Source organism: Schistocerca gregaria, chromosome 1 (assembly GCF_023897955.1).
Source record: "Schistocerca gregaria isolate iqSchGreg1 chromosome 1, iqSchGreg1.2, whole genome shotgun sequence".
NCBI classification, from domain to species: domain Eukaryota; kingdom Metazoa; phylum Arthropoda; class Insecta; order Orthoptera; family Acrididae; genus Schistocerca; species Schistocerca gregaria.
This window is the reverse complement of record NC_064920.1, coordinates 360099950-360116488: the sequence shown is the minus strand read 5'-3', so window position 1 is coordinate 360116488 and position 16539 is coordinate 360099950. Positions and strand designations below refer to the sequence as shown.

Here is a 16539-nt window from a genome sequence, read left to right as displayed (position 1 = left end):
TTCATTGGTTGCCGTTTTGTTGCAGGGGTGTCATACAATACCCAAGTTTCATCCACCATGACTATCCGAGAAAGAAAACCATCACCTTCTTCATTGTAGCATGTCAAAAACTGAAGTGCTCTACCCGACAGTTGTTTTTAATGTTGTTCAGTAAGAATTTTGGGTACCCAACGTGAGCAAACTTTTCGAAATTTCAGTAACTATTTCATGAATTAATGATCATGAGATTTATGGAACTTCCATAGCAAGGGCATTAAGTGTAAACTTACAGTTGTGCTTAATCTTCTCTTCAGTTGTGTGAACCAGTTCATCAGCAACCACCGACAGGTGTCCTCGTCATTCTTTATCGTGCACTTGATCACGTCCTTCATTGAACAATTTGACCCATCTTCTAACCATTGAAACACTCATAGCATTTTGTCCGTAAACCTCACAGATTTGCCAATGAATTTCCTTTGGTTTAACTTTCTTTGCATTTACAAAACGAATCACAGATCTGATTTCACACATGGCAGTTTTTTCAATTCTGGCTGACATTATAAAGAAGCACTACAAAGCACACGTTGTCAGTAGCGATCTGAAAATGGTGTACATGTCTTCTCCTTGAGTCAGAGTAACTGCCGCGCATGTGCTGAAGTGCAGTTGTAGCGCTGCCATAGATAGAAATAGAAACGGAACTTACTTTGCGGATGACCCTCGTATATCAGAAAGTTAGGCTATCCGCTTATGTTAGCAGCATATTATTTGCCGTAAAGAACTCGAAACAGTCTAGTGATGTTATAACAGAGTCCAAATGTGAAATAATCACGATAAAAGTAAGCATCAAAGGTGGGGCACACATGATTAGTAAATGTTTGCCTCGGGTGCCACACTGGCGGAGCACTTCAGAGAAAACATGGAGAATAACATGAATAAGTTTCCTGAACAAGCTATCATAATATGGGGAGACTGACATTTGCTGGGTGGGAAATGAAAGTCATGCAATTACAACTGGTGCCAAACACAAGGATTCTGTGAAGCTGTTTTGAACGAATGAGCTGAAACCTACTTCTGGTAGATGGTAAGACAATTGACCCAAAAGGGTGATTGGTTGGAATAATTATGCAATACTCTTATTAGTGACACCATCACACATTGATACCCCATGCGGATATGCTGATGGGTGGAATATACTATGCATAACAATTTTTAGTGGGATGTAGCTTGAAATGCCGAAGAGGATGAAATTAGCTAAAGAAATTCACAGCAGATGTGAACCTATACAAACAAAAGTAGTAGTCTCACTATGCATCGTCATCATCCATGAGATGACAACTGGGTACCATCTGTAGATAATTGTCTCACAGAGCTTTTTAATAAGGCATTGAGAAATATGCTCTCGGTGCACAGTGACATTGGGCAGAGAGACTGGGATATGACTCTGCCTGTCTTAATATTCTTATACACAGCAAAGCAAGAAATTATCATTTTCACTCCATTTTTCCTGAGCCACAGTCGACACCCTGAAATCCATTGTTGAATATATACTTTGTTTCTGTTTCAACCTGACAAATATTATGTCAAACAGTTCATCATCAGAATTCAAGCAAGGACACATCCCATGGTTCTTGAATGCTCATTATAAGGATTGTAAACATTATAGCACCAGGCACCATCCTGTAACCGACAACGCAGGTGATCTAATATGATTTTTTTTTTCACCTGTGTGTAAGATCAGGCTATCAGAAAAATTATTAAAGCACTACTTAGGCCTATTTCAAATTCTGCGTCAGTTGTAAGACACTGCCTAAGAAGGCAAGAGTTATAAGATTCCACCAAGGAGTCAAAAGTGCAGTGATGTCATCCATGTCTTTTGCAGGAAATCTTAGCCGTGAGGCAAAGAACTACAATGAGTCCTTCTAATACAAGGAATGTGAAGATGTATTTGATGATCAAGAGGCCTCAAAGGAAGTAACTGCATTTGAACATTGCATCGACCCATATGGACAGGACAATCCAGCCAGAATGTAAGGCTCCATTAGTGTGAGCTTTAAAGGACCTCCGACTATATGTAGATTTAGGAAGCCAATGTCCACTCCAAAACTGCATATGCCTAGCATACCTACTAGGTTTTAAATTTCCTTGCATAATCCTCTGTTGCTGCATTTGTACCTTCAAAATGACAGGGTGTGCACCTCAAAATATCAGCAATTGTTAAAGACGTCACCCGCTTGCATTCTTGTAAATTTTTTGAACATTTTGTACACCAGGAGAGGCTCAAGTTGTGTGTGTGTTTAAAGAGGAGCAGACAGTTGATCTCCACCTGTACTTTAATGTGTGGTTTACGAATATACTTTCGTGTTAAGTGTGTGTGTTATAACTGGTACACAGTTACAGATACTGTATAACAAAAGGAGTATTCTGTACATTATAATGGAACAAGAATGAACAAAATTCAGTATTTTTGATTATCAACCAATTATTATGTGTGAGGTTGTGTTTTCATTTTATCTATACAGAGAAATAGTGGTATCAAGTATCATATTTCATATAAAATGACCAGTAATGTAATGCGCAGCGTTCAGTAGATTCAGATAAAGCATCAGACTGTGACATACAGTAGCTGTAGGAAGACCCTGTGATAACCTCTGGACAAAGGATATATGCACACCAAGGTGACTAAAAGTTATGGAATAGTGATACACACATACAAATGGCAGTAGTATTGCATGCACAAGGTATAAAAGGGCATTGCATTAGCAGAGCTGTCGTTTGTATGCAGGTGAAAAGGTTTCCAACACGATCATAGCCACAGAACAGGAATTAACAGACTTTGAATGCGGAATAGTATTTGGAGCTAGATGCATTGGACATTCAATTTTGGAAATTGTCAGGGAATTCAGTATTGTGAGGTCCACATTGTCAAGAGTGTGCTGACATTACCAAATGTCAGGCATCACATCTCACCATGGGCAATACAGGGCCTGATGGCCTTCACATAACAACCAGGGCAGTGGTGTTTGCATAACGTTGTCAGTGCTAACAAACAAACAACACTGCATGAAATAACGGCAGAAATCTATGTGGGACATGCAATGAAGATATCTGTTAGGACAGTGTGATGAAATTTGGCTTTAACTGGCTCTGGCAGCACATGACTGATGCAAATGCCTTTGTTAACAGCACGACATCATCTGCATGGGCTTGTGACCACATCAGTTGGACCTTAGACAACTGTGAAATTGTGGCCTGGTCAGATAAGTCCCAGTTTCAGTTTGTAAGAGGTGGTGATAGTGTTCGAGTGTGGTGCAGGCCCCATGGAGACATGGACCCAAGTTGTGTGCAAGGCACTGTGCAAGCTGGTGGTAGCTGTGTTTGCATGGAGTAGACTGGGTCTTCTGGTCCAACTGAACCCATCATTGACTCGAAATGGTTATGTTCTATTACTTGGAGCCATTTGCAGCCAATTGTGGACTTCATATTTCCTAACAATGGTGGAATTCTTATGCTTGACTATGCGTTATGTTACTGGGCCACTGTTGTTTGCTGTTAGTTTGAACAATATTTTGGACGATTCAGGTAAATGGTTTTCCCACCTGGACTGTCCAAAATAAATCCCACTGAACATTTATGGGATCTAATTAAGAGGTCAGTTTGTGCACAAAAACCCGCACCAGCAATACTTTTGCAATTTTGGATGGCTATAGAGGCAGGTTGCCACAATGTTTCTTCAGGGGGCTGTGTAATGACTTGTTGAGTCCATACCACATTGAGTTGCTGCATCTCACAAGGCAAAAGGAGACATGACATGATATGAGGTGGTATCCCATGACTTTTGTCATCTCATTGTAGAAAGCACTGACAGGTATTGGGATGACAAAAGCATGTAAATTGGTATTTTTAAGGGCTGAACTCAAGGTCTTTCAAAGTAACTCATAAGCTAAGTCTGTAAGCCAGGAGTGGTTACTTGAGATACGGCTGATGGTTAATGGGTATGAGGACAGATCCATAGACAATGTTTCAGACACAGATCCGATGAAGGCATCTCCAAGTAAGGCAAAGTGATGTTCTTTTACTCAGGTAGGCACCATATGCCACAAAAGTAAGAGGCTGAATAAGTATAATACTTTGAAAGAATATGCTAAAGTCAACATTTTTATGGGAGAATGAAATAAAGAACTTCAAGCAGGTCCAGAATAGAATGCAAGGTTACAGTCATGGACCAACAGCAGAGTATATTCTGGGTCCATTGAGAGCCTAATGTGCAACCATCTGTTTGTATTATACTGTGTTAAAATGAAAGTAAAAAATGGTTTCCTTGCTATACTCAATACAGTTTTTTGACTGTGTCCCCAGAACAAATGAGTCAATGCAGGTGTTCCTGAAGATTATCCCAACAACATGGACACAATATTGAACTGGAGATGGTTTGAAGAATGGTATAACTCAACAGTCCAGAAATTGTAGATTTCATCATGACTTGTGAATGCCAACAGACATATTCATTGTAATTTTTTGGCTCACTGATTGCAAATAAAATTTTTGGTGTTTGTTCTTTTGTTATGTGATTTTGATATAAAGTATTTATAAGGAGAAAAAAATTATTCGACAGTATCTGCAATCAGTGTCATTTATTTCTTATCTTCAAGATGAGCTTGTTTTCTGATGTGTTGTTACTAATTGTTTTGATGCAGAAATTCCCAGAGCTGGTCAAACAATATACAGTGGAAAGATGGCTGCCTCTACATGCGTGCTGCATTAATGGACATACACATGTCATGGAACTTCTACTTAAATACCAATATCCCCCACACATAATGCAAAAATTCAGGTGACTATTTGTATTTCTTTGTGTGTGTGTGTGTGTGTGTGTGTGTGTGTGTGTGTGTTTTATTTTAATATATATATATATATATATATATATATATATATATATATATATATATATATATATATATATGTGATCATGCTGAGAAGAAAGTGTCGGGGTTGCCTTTGTAGGCAAAGTGACACAATGAAGTATTAATTCTTAATTTATCTGGTATCACTTACATATGCATTTGGCAATAATCCTCACTCAGTACAGAAAAGAGCATTTGGAACATGTCTTTGTGTGAGATTGAAAATGTTTTTTTCCCCCAGTGGAAAGTTGAAATGTCATCTATCATCAAATAAAAGTGAACAGCATCCTTTAATTTAGTGACTGTTCGTGATAACACATTTAATGTATGTCATATTGATTATAGATTTTGTTGTACCAGTTTTGCTCTTGTGGATAGTTTTCATTTGTAATCGTAAAACAACTTTTTACATTTAGATTATTAATAATGCCTTTTAGATGATAGTTGGTGACCTCTGAGGTTTCACATTACAAGATTTTGTGTGCTGTCATCGAACACTAGTTGATTGACACATTGTAGTTATTTTTATTAGTTTTCATATGTTTATTACTTTTATTATTATGTTCACTCTCTTGTTCGTTTTTTTATTCCCACCTCCTACTGATCATTGTGTCTAATACGAGAATTGACCATTTTTATATGCCCTTTCTCTCTCTAGTTTTTCTGTGTTAGCTTTTCTTATACACTACTGTCAAGTGAACACTCCTTTCTCTCCCGCCCTTTACCTTTTCACCCTCCGTGTCCCTTTCTGTTTCTTCTTAATTTCCCCCACCATTAAACATAAATCTTAATACTTTTCACTTACCTCCTCCACACCTTTTATTTTCCTTTCCACGCCACCGACAATCTCTTTGTTGACTCCATCTCTCATCCTTCCTCCATCCTCTGTCTTGTCTTTCTCACTGTTCTATTTCTTCCTTCATCCTCCTTGTGTCCTTTCTAAGACTGCCACTGAGATGCTATTTATTTCACTTGAAATGAAAGGAAAATTGTAACAACATTTTGGATGTCTGCAATTGATCAATTTCTTAAACTGGTACAGTTACACCTCTACTGAAAGATATAAAACATGAGGACTATATGTCCCTTTTTCTGTTACTGCTATGCAGATAATCATTTTATGTCAGGTTAATAAAGAAAGAAAGTTGTTGCAGCAAAAAAGCATTGTTGCCTTTCATAAACTACCAGTATGTGGAAATCTACATTGCTGTAAACACACTGGGACGTACTAAAGTACAGCTGATACCTCTCCCATCCCAAACGCTTTTTGTTTGTTTCTTTTTCTGAAACTATGAGATGTATGAAAAATACTCTTGGAAAATAAATTGATGTGGTTCAAGTATATGTACATACAAAACAAGGATGAAATTAGTCTATGGCGTGCATTATGCCGCACACAGAAAGGATTTTATAAATAATTCAGGGATGCAACAGATTGATCAGTGTTAAAATAATGACTTAAAAGTGATGTTTGGAAAATATAGTGATCTGTAAAAATAATATGTGAACGCAACAATGTATTTACCGTATGCAATATGAAAATACCAAGCCAGGTAAGAAAAAAAAAAAAAACATTGTTTTCTGATGATGAAAGTCATAATGACTTTAGATTGTTGTCATTAACAATACATAAGAAAGGAAATTGACTTAGAGAGACAGGGAGACATTATGGCTGGCCAGTATTTAGTTTCAGGAGCTGAAATTTCAGTACTGCTGTCAGACATATGTAAATCAGTGCTCCAAAAGTTAAGGACATGTTTACACTTCTAAATGAGTCTGTTGACAGTAGTGAATTTCATCTCCTGGCGGTGAGTACCTGTTAACCATGATGTCTCTTTGTAATTTTATAGTTTTCACCAGTGCTTGATTTGTAAAATTCAAAAAGGGGGGGGGGGGGGGGGGTGTACTGTGATCTTCCAGAGGATATTGATGAAATTTAGACTTCTTAAAATTTTATTTAACACTTTTCTGAATATTTTAAAAGTATAAATATAACATTTGTTCTTGTAAAAAATAAAACTCTGATATGCACCATCAACAATCTTTTATTACACCTTACATTAATTAAGTTAAGTGTTCTCAATTTATGCTGTGTTACAAAAAACTAAATTACGGTAAGGTGATCCATGTAAATTTGAACTATAAAGTACTGGAAAAGGGAAAAAATCTTAAATGCATCTTAGCATAAAGTTTACAGAACTGTCCAAAGCTTTAAGAGGTTTTCATTGTCTGTCCCTCCTTTCTATCTTTCCTTGCTGTTGGAGCCCATAATGGAATGCTGCCCATGAAGCAGCCAAGATTCCATGTATTTTGAAGGGTCGAAACAAGTCAATGGCGGGCCATCTCACACTGCCAGCCACTGAATACATCTAGGTAAAGCACAGTCTAGTCCCACACTAAGCAGGCATAGTTTTTCATCGCCTCGACCACAGCAAAAGTTGTATCGTATTGCATCTCAAAATCTGCGGTTCTGCTTTCTTCTTTCAGTGGTACTGGTGCAGGCTACTTTTGCATATTGTCACAAATTGAGTACTTGTTTTTGCTTATAAATAGTGGAACAACTGTTTTTTTTTTTTCTGTGACTTATAGGTACAGTTAGATCCTCATATAAATCTGCAACTACGTCAGTACTTTACAAGCTATCTTATGGTGTGTGGTGCAAGGCTATTGGTGTGCCACTTTAACTCCTAACTAAATTAAAGTCTGCCTGAATAGGGCGTGAAGGCCCAATGGTACCAACCGGCTGCCATGTCATCCTCAGCCCACAGGCATCCCCGGATGTGGATATGTAGGGGCAAGTGGTCAGCACACCACTCTCTCTGCCGTCTGTCAGTTTCTGACACCATAGCCGCTACTTCTCAATCAAGTAGCTCCTCAGTTTAGCTCCTCAGTTTGCCTCGCAAGGGCTGAGTGTACCCTGCTTGCCAACAGCATTCAGCAGACCGGATCGTCACCCATCCAAGTGTTAGCCCAGCCCGACAGCGCCTAACTTTGGCGATCTGACAGGAACCGTGTTGCCACTGCGGTAAACCCATTGGCACTTTAACTACTGTACCTATTCCAGTCTCAAATGGCTCAAGGAAGGAATGGTTGATGACAAGCCTCTGTGTGAGCTCAGATCTGTCTAATTTTATATTTGTAGTTTGTGGCTTTTCACAAAATATACATGAGAGGAATCAATATATATGTAGTGCTTGACTCTTTTTAGAAACATACTCTCTCAGAATTTTAACATTAAACCATTCCATGATAAACTACACTTCTCTAGTAGCCTCTGCCACTGGAGTGGGACGAGCATCTCTGTGTTTCTTTCATACTTAACTAAATGAATGTGTGATGAAACACACTGCTCTTTGTTAGATCTTGTCTATTTCTTCCATCAGTGGTACCTAGTAAGGGTTTGTGATTGATGAGCAGTACTAAGTACTTTGCCTACATTTGTGGCCAACTGCCTTATCCGTACATCAAGTGTTGATCCTCTGTTGGTCTTACTACATTTCACTGTAATAGTTATACTATATTGTGGTACGTGAACCATGCATGCTTTACTCCCTGGTGATAGTCTGTTGAATAAATATTACATTGGCCCAATTAATTATAGTTAATGAAATTAATATATGAAGTGGGACTCCTTTGCCAAAGTGCAGTGAAACTCCTTTGCCAAAGTGCAGGTTTGGTTTTACGAAAGAGATTAATAATTACTAGTTATTCCAAAACACCAGGTAGGGTGGAATATGCACCACATCTAATATAAAGCTTGGAAAACACTTTCTTTCTTTCATGAAATGAAAACGTAAGTATTTAATGCATTCACATGCACAGACATTGGGAATTACTTTATTTCCTTTTTTATTCCTTATTGAGAAAATGTTTACAACAGGTCTTCAGCAATTTGCTAAGCATCAGTAAAACCTGATGTATTTCTGCAAGTGAAATATGTGTGTATAACAAACATCAACTCAAAAAAAAAGTGATTTTTTCAGTGCTTTCTGTCATGCCAAAGTTTACTCCAGTGAATCTAGCAAGCAACAGGGAGTACTGTATTGACTCCTGCATTACTTCACATGCATATTATCTCTGGCTAGCAGGTAACAGACCAGCAGATGCAATGACTTCTGTATCTACAGCAGCATCACCTTCGAACAGCCTCAAGATGATTTCACTGTTATCTACTAGGTCATTTATGAATGCTGTGATCAGTAATTGTCTTATAACACTCCCTCACAGTACACCCAAAGTTACTTTTATATCTGATTACTTCCCTCGGTTAAAAATGATATGTTGTGTTCTATGTGCTTCAAACTTTTTTATTTAATCCCAAAGATGGTCTTACATTATGCATGCTCCTATTTTGTGCATTAGGTGATAGTGCAGAATTGTGTAAAATGAGTTCTGGAAGACATTAAACAAAGCGTCAACCTGGTTGCTGATGTCTGTGACTTCTGAGACTCACGGCTAAAGAGGATGAATTGGGTTTCATACAATTGTAATCCATATTTGTTCCTGCAGAGGAGATTTTCAGTCTCAGGGAAGGTCATAATAAGCAAGTATAAAACATTTCCAAAATTCTGCATTACTGATATAAGTCTGTAGTTGGGTATATCTGTTCAACACCTCTTCTTGGAAATGGGATTGCCTTAGCATTTTTCCATTTGGAAACCATTTGACACTCCAGAGATCTACATTACAGCACTGTTACAAGAGGAGCAAATTCTTTTGCATACTCTATGTAGGATCTTACAGTTATGCCATCAGGTCCAATCACCTTCCTTTATTCAGCAATTTTAGTAGATTTTCTATCTTCTGGTCCAATATTTTGATACCGATCCTTTTTGCATTCATGCAATGAATGAAAGGAGTAGCTACATTGTCCTACAGCACTAAGTTTTGGAGAAAGGAATTTAATATTCTGGCATCTCTTTCTCATTCTTCGATTTTATGCTATTATGGTCTCTTAGTGTCTGGAAAATGGGTTTCACTTCTTCACGTATTTAACATCAAGCAGAAACTTTTTTTAATTTTTTGTCAGATTGTTAGGTACCATTTTACTTTTTCTAAATTCTTTGAATGTTTCACATTTAGCTCTCCTTACATTTAAGTTTGGCTTCATTTAGTTTTCTGTCTGTCTACAAGGTTTTTGATGTGTTGGTTTTGGAGCAGCTTTCTAACATGACTGCGAAACTATAGCAGGTTTTTCTCATTCCTCCAATTTTCCTCAACGAACACCTGTCTAAGATATGTTATACAAAACTCTTCAACTTTGTGCATTTACACTGAGTGTCTTCACTCTCATTGCTGAATGTTTAAGCCTCACTGCTCAGGAAATCTGTTTCTTGCCACACTTACTTAGCAGAAAGTAAATAATTTAGGAGTAAAATAGACCACTTACTGAATAGCAGGCACACACGAAAGGGAAAGACGACTTGCTAACTTTTGGAATCAATCCTTTCTTGAGCTCCAGTGCACACACACACACACACACACATGTGGATGGTGGTGGTAATGTTGATGGTGGTGGGGGGGGGGGAGGGGGGGTAGTGGCACCCAATGCATATACACTCCTGGAAATTGAAATAAGAACACTGTGAATTCATTGTCCCAGGAAGGGGAAACTTTATTGACACATTCCTGGGGTCAGATACATCACATGATCACACTGACAGAACCACAGGCACATAGACACAGGCAACAGAGCATGCACAATGTCGGCACTAGTACAGTGTATATCCACCTTTCGCAGCAATGCAGGCTGCTATTCTCCCGTGGAGACGATTGTAGAGATGCTGGATGTAGTCCTGTGGTACGGCTTGCCATGCCATTTCCACCTGGTGCCTCAGTTGGACCAGCATTCGTGCTGGACGTGCAGACCGCGTGAGACGACGCTTCATCCAGTCCCAAACATGCTCAATGGGGGACAGATCCGGAGATCTTGCTGGCCAGGGTAGTTGACTTACACCTTCTAGAGCACGTTGGGGGGCACGGGATACATGCGGACGTGCATTGTCCTGTTGGAACAGCAAGTTCCCTTGACGGTCTAGGAATGGTAGAACGATGTGTTCGATGACGGTTTGGATGTACCGTGCACTATTCAGTGTCCCCTCGACGATCACCAGAGGTGTATGGCCAGTGTAGGATATCGCTCCCCACACCATGATGCCGGGTGTTGGCCCTGTGTGCCTCGGTCGTATGCAGTCCTGATTGTGGCGCTCACCTGCACGGCGCCAAACACGCATACGACCATCATTGGCACCAAGGCAGAAGCGACTCTCATCGCTGAAGACGACACGTCTCCATTCGTCCCTCCATTCACGCCTGTCGCGACACCACTGGAGGCAGGCTGCACGATGTTGGGGCGTGAGCGGAAGACGGCCTAACGGTGTGTGGGACCATAGCCCAGCTTCATGGAGACGGTTGCGAATGGTCCTCGCCGATGCTACCAGTGTTAAAGACTGTGATGGAGCTCCGTATGCCACGGCAAACTGGCTGACACTGACGGCGGCGGTGCACAAATGCTGCGCAGCTAGCGCCATTCGACGGCCAACACCGCGGTTCCTGGTGTGTCCGCTGTGCCGTGCGTGTGATCATTGCTTGTACAGCCCTCTCACAGTGTCCGGAGCAAGTATGGTGGGTCTGACACACCGGTGTCAATGTGTTCTTTTTTCCATTTCCAGGAGTGTATGTATGTGTACCCATGGACTGCTTTGCAGTAGCCATTTCCATTGTTATCTGTTCGAAGCCAATTGCTTCAGGTGGTAATAGCTGTTGTGTATCTTTTACCTTTCCTCATTTGTTTGATGTATTTCTGCTTCGGTCTTCCTTTGCAGTTAAATCCCTCCACTGTATCTACCTACATTAATTAGCCATCTTTTATGCTTTAGAGTATGATTAATCCAGGTTTCTTGCCTCCTCATTATTATATCTCATAGATCTAGTTTCATTCCAATTCATTGCAGCACTTCATTATTTCTTTCCCTTTTGACTCAAGATACCCTTATGATTTGATGATACATACATTTTGTTGAAGGCTTCAGTTCTTCTTTCCTGTGGTGCTCCCACTGTCCATATGTCCTCTTGTACAACAGCATAGTCATACAGATACTTTCAATTGATTCTCTCCTGTTTCTAGATTTTCACTGTATTAAATAAATAGTTTTATTTGACTGTTTCTTGACACTACTTCTGTTGGTTAATTCTATCAGCTATTCATCACTTTCTACCAGTATTTCATTTTCAAAACTCAAACATGTAAATACTCTCTCTTTGAATGTTAATGCCTGCACCGTTGTAATACTGAATTATAGTGGTGATAATAAGCAACTCTGTCTTTCACCTGTCCCTTTTTGGCACATTGTTCATGGTAGCCAAATTTTACTACAGCCATTACTTGTTCATACATTTATATGTGGGTAAAGGAAGTATTAAAGATGACGACTCACCACATAGTTACAGCATTGAGTCATTGCTAGGCAGATAAACAATACTAAGCATATTTATAAGCTTTCAAACACATGCAGATTACATTGTTCCTGGTGGTTACATTCAGGCAGCACTGAAGCTTGAATAGGATAAAGGGTTGTATCAGGTGCAGTGGGCAAGGGTGTGTAGGAGGAGAGCAGAAGAGAAGGTTGTGGAGGTCTGATGGCTGGGAGGAACAGGCAGCAGGTGTATTAGATATGATTGTGATTTCAGTGACCTAGTTCATCAGAAATGATATTGAAAAAAAAAGTGTTTCAAGTGAGTAGTGAGCAATCCAAGACAGAGGAAAATGATGATTAGGAAGCTGTGGTACACTTTGAAACAGCAGGCAGCTGTTCTGCATTGAGGGGAAGTAAGGCTTGTGTTGTGTGCTTTGTTCTGTTTGTCATTCGCCATGGTATGGTGATTATAGTAAATCGCTGGTGCTGTGCAGATTGCTGTTTCAATTTTTGCTTGCCTCCTGCAATTATTCATCATTTAACATTAGTGATTTCTGGAATGTTGTGAGACTAACTTATTTATGGGATGTTGGAATTTGCTAGCAAACTCTTGTGAAAATATAAATGAGAGGACTCACTGCTGAGGCAGGCAATTCAGCTGGAAAAGAACTTTTCTTGTGTAGATAATAAACATTCTTTCAGTCTGAAGTGTTAGATCTTGTTGGCAAACTTACTCTTCTAACTGGTACTCAATTCTGGAGTGTGTGTGACAGTATATAGACAGAATCGAAATTTCCTAATTGTTTGTTTGATTGCTTGTTTGTCAACTCCATTTTTGATAAATCACAGCTTCCCCTTCATTTTTTTTCCCTTTTGTCAGTTACAGTAACACAGGAATTGCTTTTTTTTATAGTGCTTCATGAATCATTTATGTTGTAAAACTTAGTTTCACTATTGAATATTCCCTAAAACAATGCTATTTTCATTAATGTTAACGTCTCCTTGTATCTTATTCATGGTTTGTCTTGTAGGCACAGTTTTATGGCAGACACAGTTTTCAGATTATATAATATTTTGTTTTATTTCCTACCAAAATTCCTAGCAGAACTGGCTATTAACTGGGAATTCCAGGTTGGGAGGACACAATGAGGCAGTGATTAAAAGAGGTATCAACTTGGTGTTTTGTTTAAAAGACAAGGCCAAAATCAGGACAAACTAAATTGTGTTCAAATGTTGCTAATGCCTCAGCATAAGTTAAATATACAATGAGAGCTGATATTGCAGCACTAGCACAACAGGTGAACTTCCAGTATAACCTTTGTCACTGGCAGTGTTGTGAGGTGTTATTGATTAACTAGAAAAAAGGGTGTACTACAAACACTATGGTGGAATCTGCTGCTCAGTCAATTGACCTTGGGCCAGAGAGTGCTGGCTACATTGCTATTGGGGATAAAGTAAATGCTGGTAACTCAAAGTATGTTATGTGATGAAGTGCCATGATTTGCAATTCCTAGTCCATCAAGGGAGAGGCTGCTTCACTTTGAAAACCATAAATGAGTAAGAAGAAGATAAGCTCAATCAATATACAGTTACTAGAATAATGAAAACTGCATTTTATGGTCTTCCACTTCTTAACTATCCATTTTCTTCCATAACATTTCTGAGCTTCATCTTGGAAATGTGATTAAATTCATGCATTTGTATCCATTTTTTCCAAATTACTTGGATTTCACTTTCATGAAATTTTATACAGTGACCAGAAGTGGAACTAATTAAAACAGTTATGCAAAGATTTAATTGTAATTACTGTTTAGATATATTCTTCTAAAATTGTATTATGAAGAAAAAACAAGATTAATATCAAACAAATTCTCAATTTTACTCAGGGATGACCTAATGCAGAGCATTTTTTTATGATGTCATTAGAATTTTATTCTGCAATGTGTCTACGATCATATAATGTCATGTAGTTCTCAACCCAAGTTGTTGAGGTTCATTTCTTTTTGTGCTTCCCAGGAGTACTTGAACGTGTCTACATTTGACTAAGTTTTTGCAGTAGTTTGCATTGTTGATAAAACATAGCAGCTTTCACTATATGCCAGAGACTAAACAGTAGCCCAAAGATCAATGAAAGTAATAATTTCAAAAAAGTGAGCAAAGTGGTACCTGACAGTGGTATCAGCTGCATGATCACTACATCAGCTGATAGATGACACAAGGTGATGTATCTAAATTTGACATTGAAGATGGAGCTTTTTCCTCACAAAAATGGCACCATCACTCTTAAAATGAAGTTACAAAATCTCAGGAACTGTATTTTTAATTGCTGTCACAGATGCCAGTTACTATCAGATTGAATTCATAGTAAGTTTCTGTTTATCTCATATGCTAACAAATACCATTCTGTATACATATTAAGAACAAGAGGCTCACATTAGGAAATAAAGGAATATTTGCAATGTAGATGTAAGTAAAGATTCCTATAGAAGAGTCTCAACATAGTTTTAATGTTGTGAGCCATAGATACTTGTAAGTTAGTTTCATATATGGTAAAAAAAAAAACATTATTTTAGTGTTTAGTAAAATTGGCGTACTTATTTATATACTTATTTATATATCCTTTAGGGATCACACTGGTGAATGGGAATATGAGATGCCTTTTGACATTAATATGCGTGATGTAACAGGCCAGAATGTGTTGTACGTTGCTTCACTTCTTGGAAACTACAAAATGGTTGATCTCCTACTGAAATTTAGAGTCAAAGCATACCGCGTAAAGGTATGTATTCTTTAGAATTGGATTGTTCGCAAATAGATCGGTATTCACTTAATAGACTAATATTGCTTTTAACTGTGTTTGTACATATTTTATCAACTTGCTTTGTTCTGAATTTGTCACTATCATATACTTCTTTTATTATTATTGTGTTCTCCCTCTCTCTCTCCCAACTACTCCTTAGAATTTCATTTAACTCAACAGTCATGGGTGTTCATGGAAATTTATACAAGAGGATGTGAGACTGTGAAATTGCTGTTTTTGATACCAGAAAATTTGAACTATTTCTGGTGGTTATTAACAAAAATACCAGTTGGAGTGAAGAAACAGGAAATAAACTGTAAAAACTCTTATTGAACTTATGCCACATATAACACTGTTTGCTTAGAAAACTTCACTTATTTTCATGTTGATAGATTTATTACAATTATTTTCATGCCTTCCTGCTATGTTTTTGAGTTGTGTGGGTAAGTGTAACACATGCCAACATTCAACGAGATGAGTGTGGGAAACTCCCTAGTACAGACACAAATTTTTTGGTACAGCCAAGTCTTTTAACAGCCTAGAACTGGACCAAACTAACAGCATATTGTGCTGTGTTGGAACCCATGGAGATTTAGATGATCACTTCTAGAAATGAAGATCTTCTCTACCTTGATTTTTCACACTTATTTCTTATCTTCTAGCACAGAAAAGCGTTTTTTTTCTTTCTTTTCAACTGATACATTTGGGTCCTTAGATGAAATACAGATGAATGTATCTACTGTATAGCAAGACCATGTTTTTCAAGGTCTACTACAGTCACTCTCCCACAGTAAAACTGGATGTTGTTTCAGGGACCTTTGCTGAGTCTTCTTTGGCCACATACAAATGGTGAAATACTGTTGTGATTAAGCTATTCAGCAGCACTGATAGTAGGAGAATTTCTTGTGGGAATTGGGGATAATGATGAACAGGTATACTACAGCCATGTTAATTTTTGCTGGGAATAGGCACTGAGATTCATGCACCAGTGTGTTCTAATGGTCCCTTTCTGGAGCTCAGTAAGAAGTTTATGAGGAAGGAACAGAGGATGATTTTGAGAGTCTGTTTTGGCAGTATTCTGCAAATATTCACTTCCAATTTGAATGCAGGACAATACTGAAATTGCTGCTGTGCCAAATAAAGGGCATAATTTCCTGTGAGCAGCCTATGTGAGAAGTCTATTCCCTCGACGGATCCAGAAGGGGACAAATTCACTTGTACATTCGCCCACTGCCAGCATTTGTCCTGCTTCTCTCTTCTTTTCCATAGCTAATGTGGCTTTTCCTCGTCACTTACCAGTCATGCTTGTCCTTACTATGTAAGGCCTCAATGGCCTCTCCCATCTTTTCCAGTGGCCTTTCTGTCTTTGCTATTGCATGTTTGTTGTAGCTTTCAACTAACATCTCACTTTTGCACCCATCTCCATTCCACCCAACCCATCCAG

At 38.5% G+C, this 16539-nt stretch overlaps 1 protein-coding gene across 5 annotated transcripts in view; it reads left to right on the top strand.

The window, feature by feature from the left end:
* The window catches only part of LOC126346074 (leucine-rich repeat serine/threonine-protein kinase 1), a 365038-nt gene that overhangs the window by 219750 nt on the left and 128749 nt on the right, over positions 1 to 16539 (top strand). For all 5 annotated transcript variants that reach the window (XM_050002156.1, XM_050002155.1, XM_050002159.1 and 2 more), the window contains 2 exons: positions 4674 to 4810; positions 14921 to 15074. In XM_050002156.1, coding sequence (XP_049858113.1) covers positions 4674 to 4810; positions 14921 to 15074 — 291 coding nt within the window. The remainder of the gene's footprint in view (positions 1 to 4673; positions 4811 to 14920; positions 15075 to 16539) is intronic.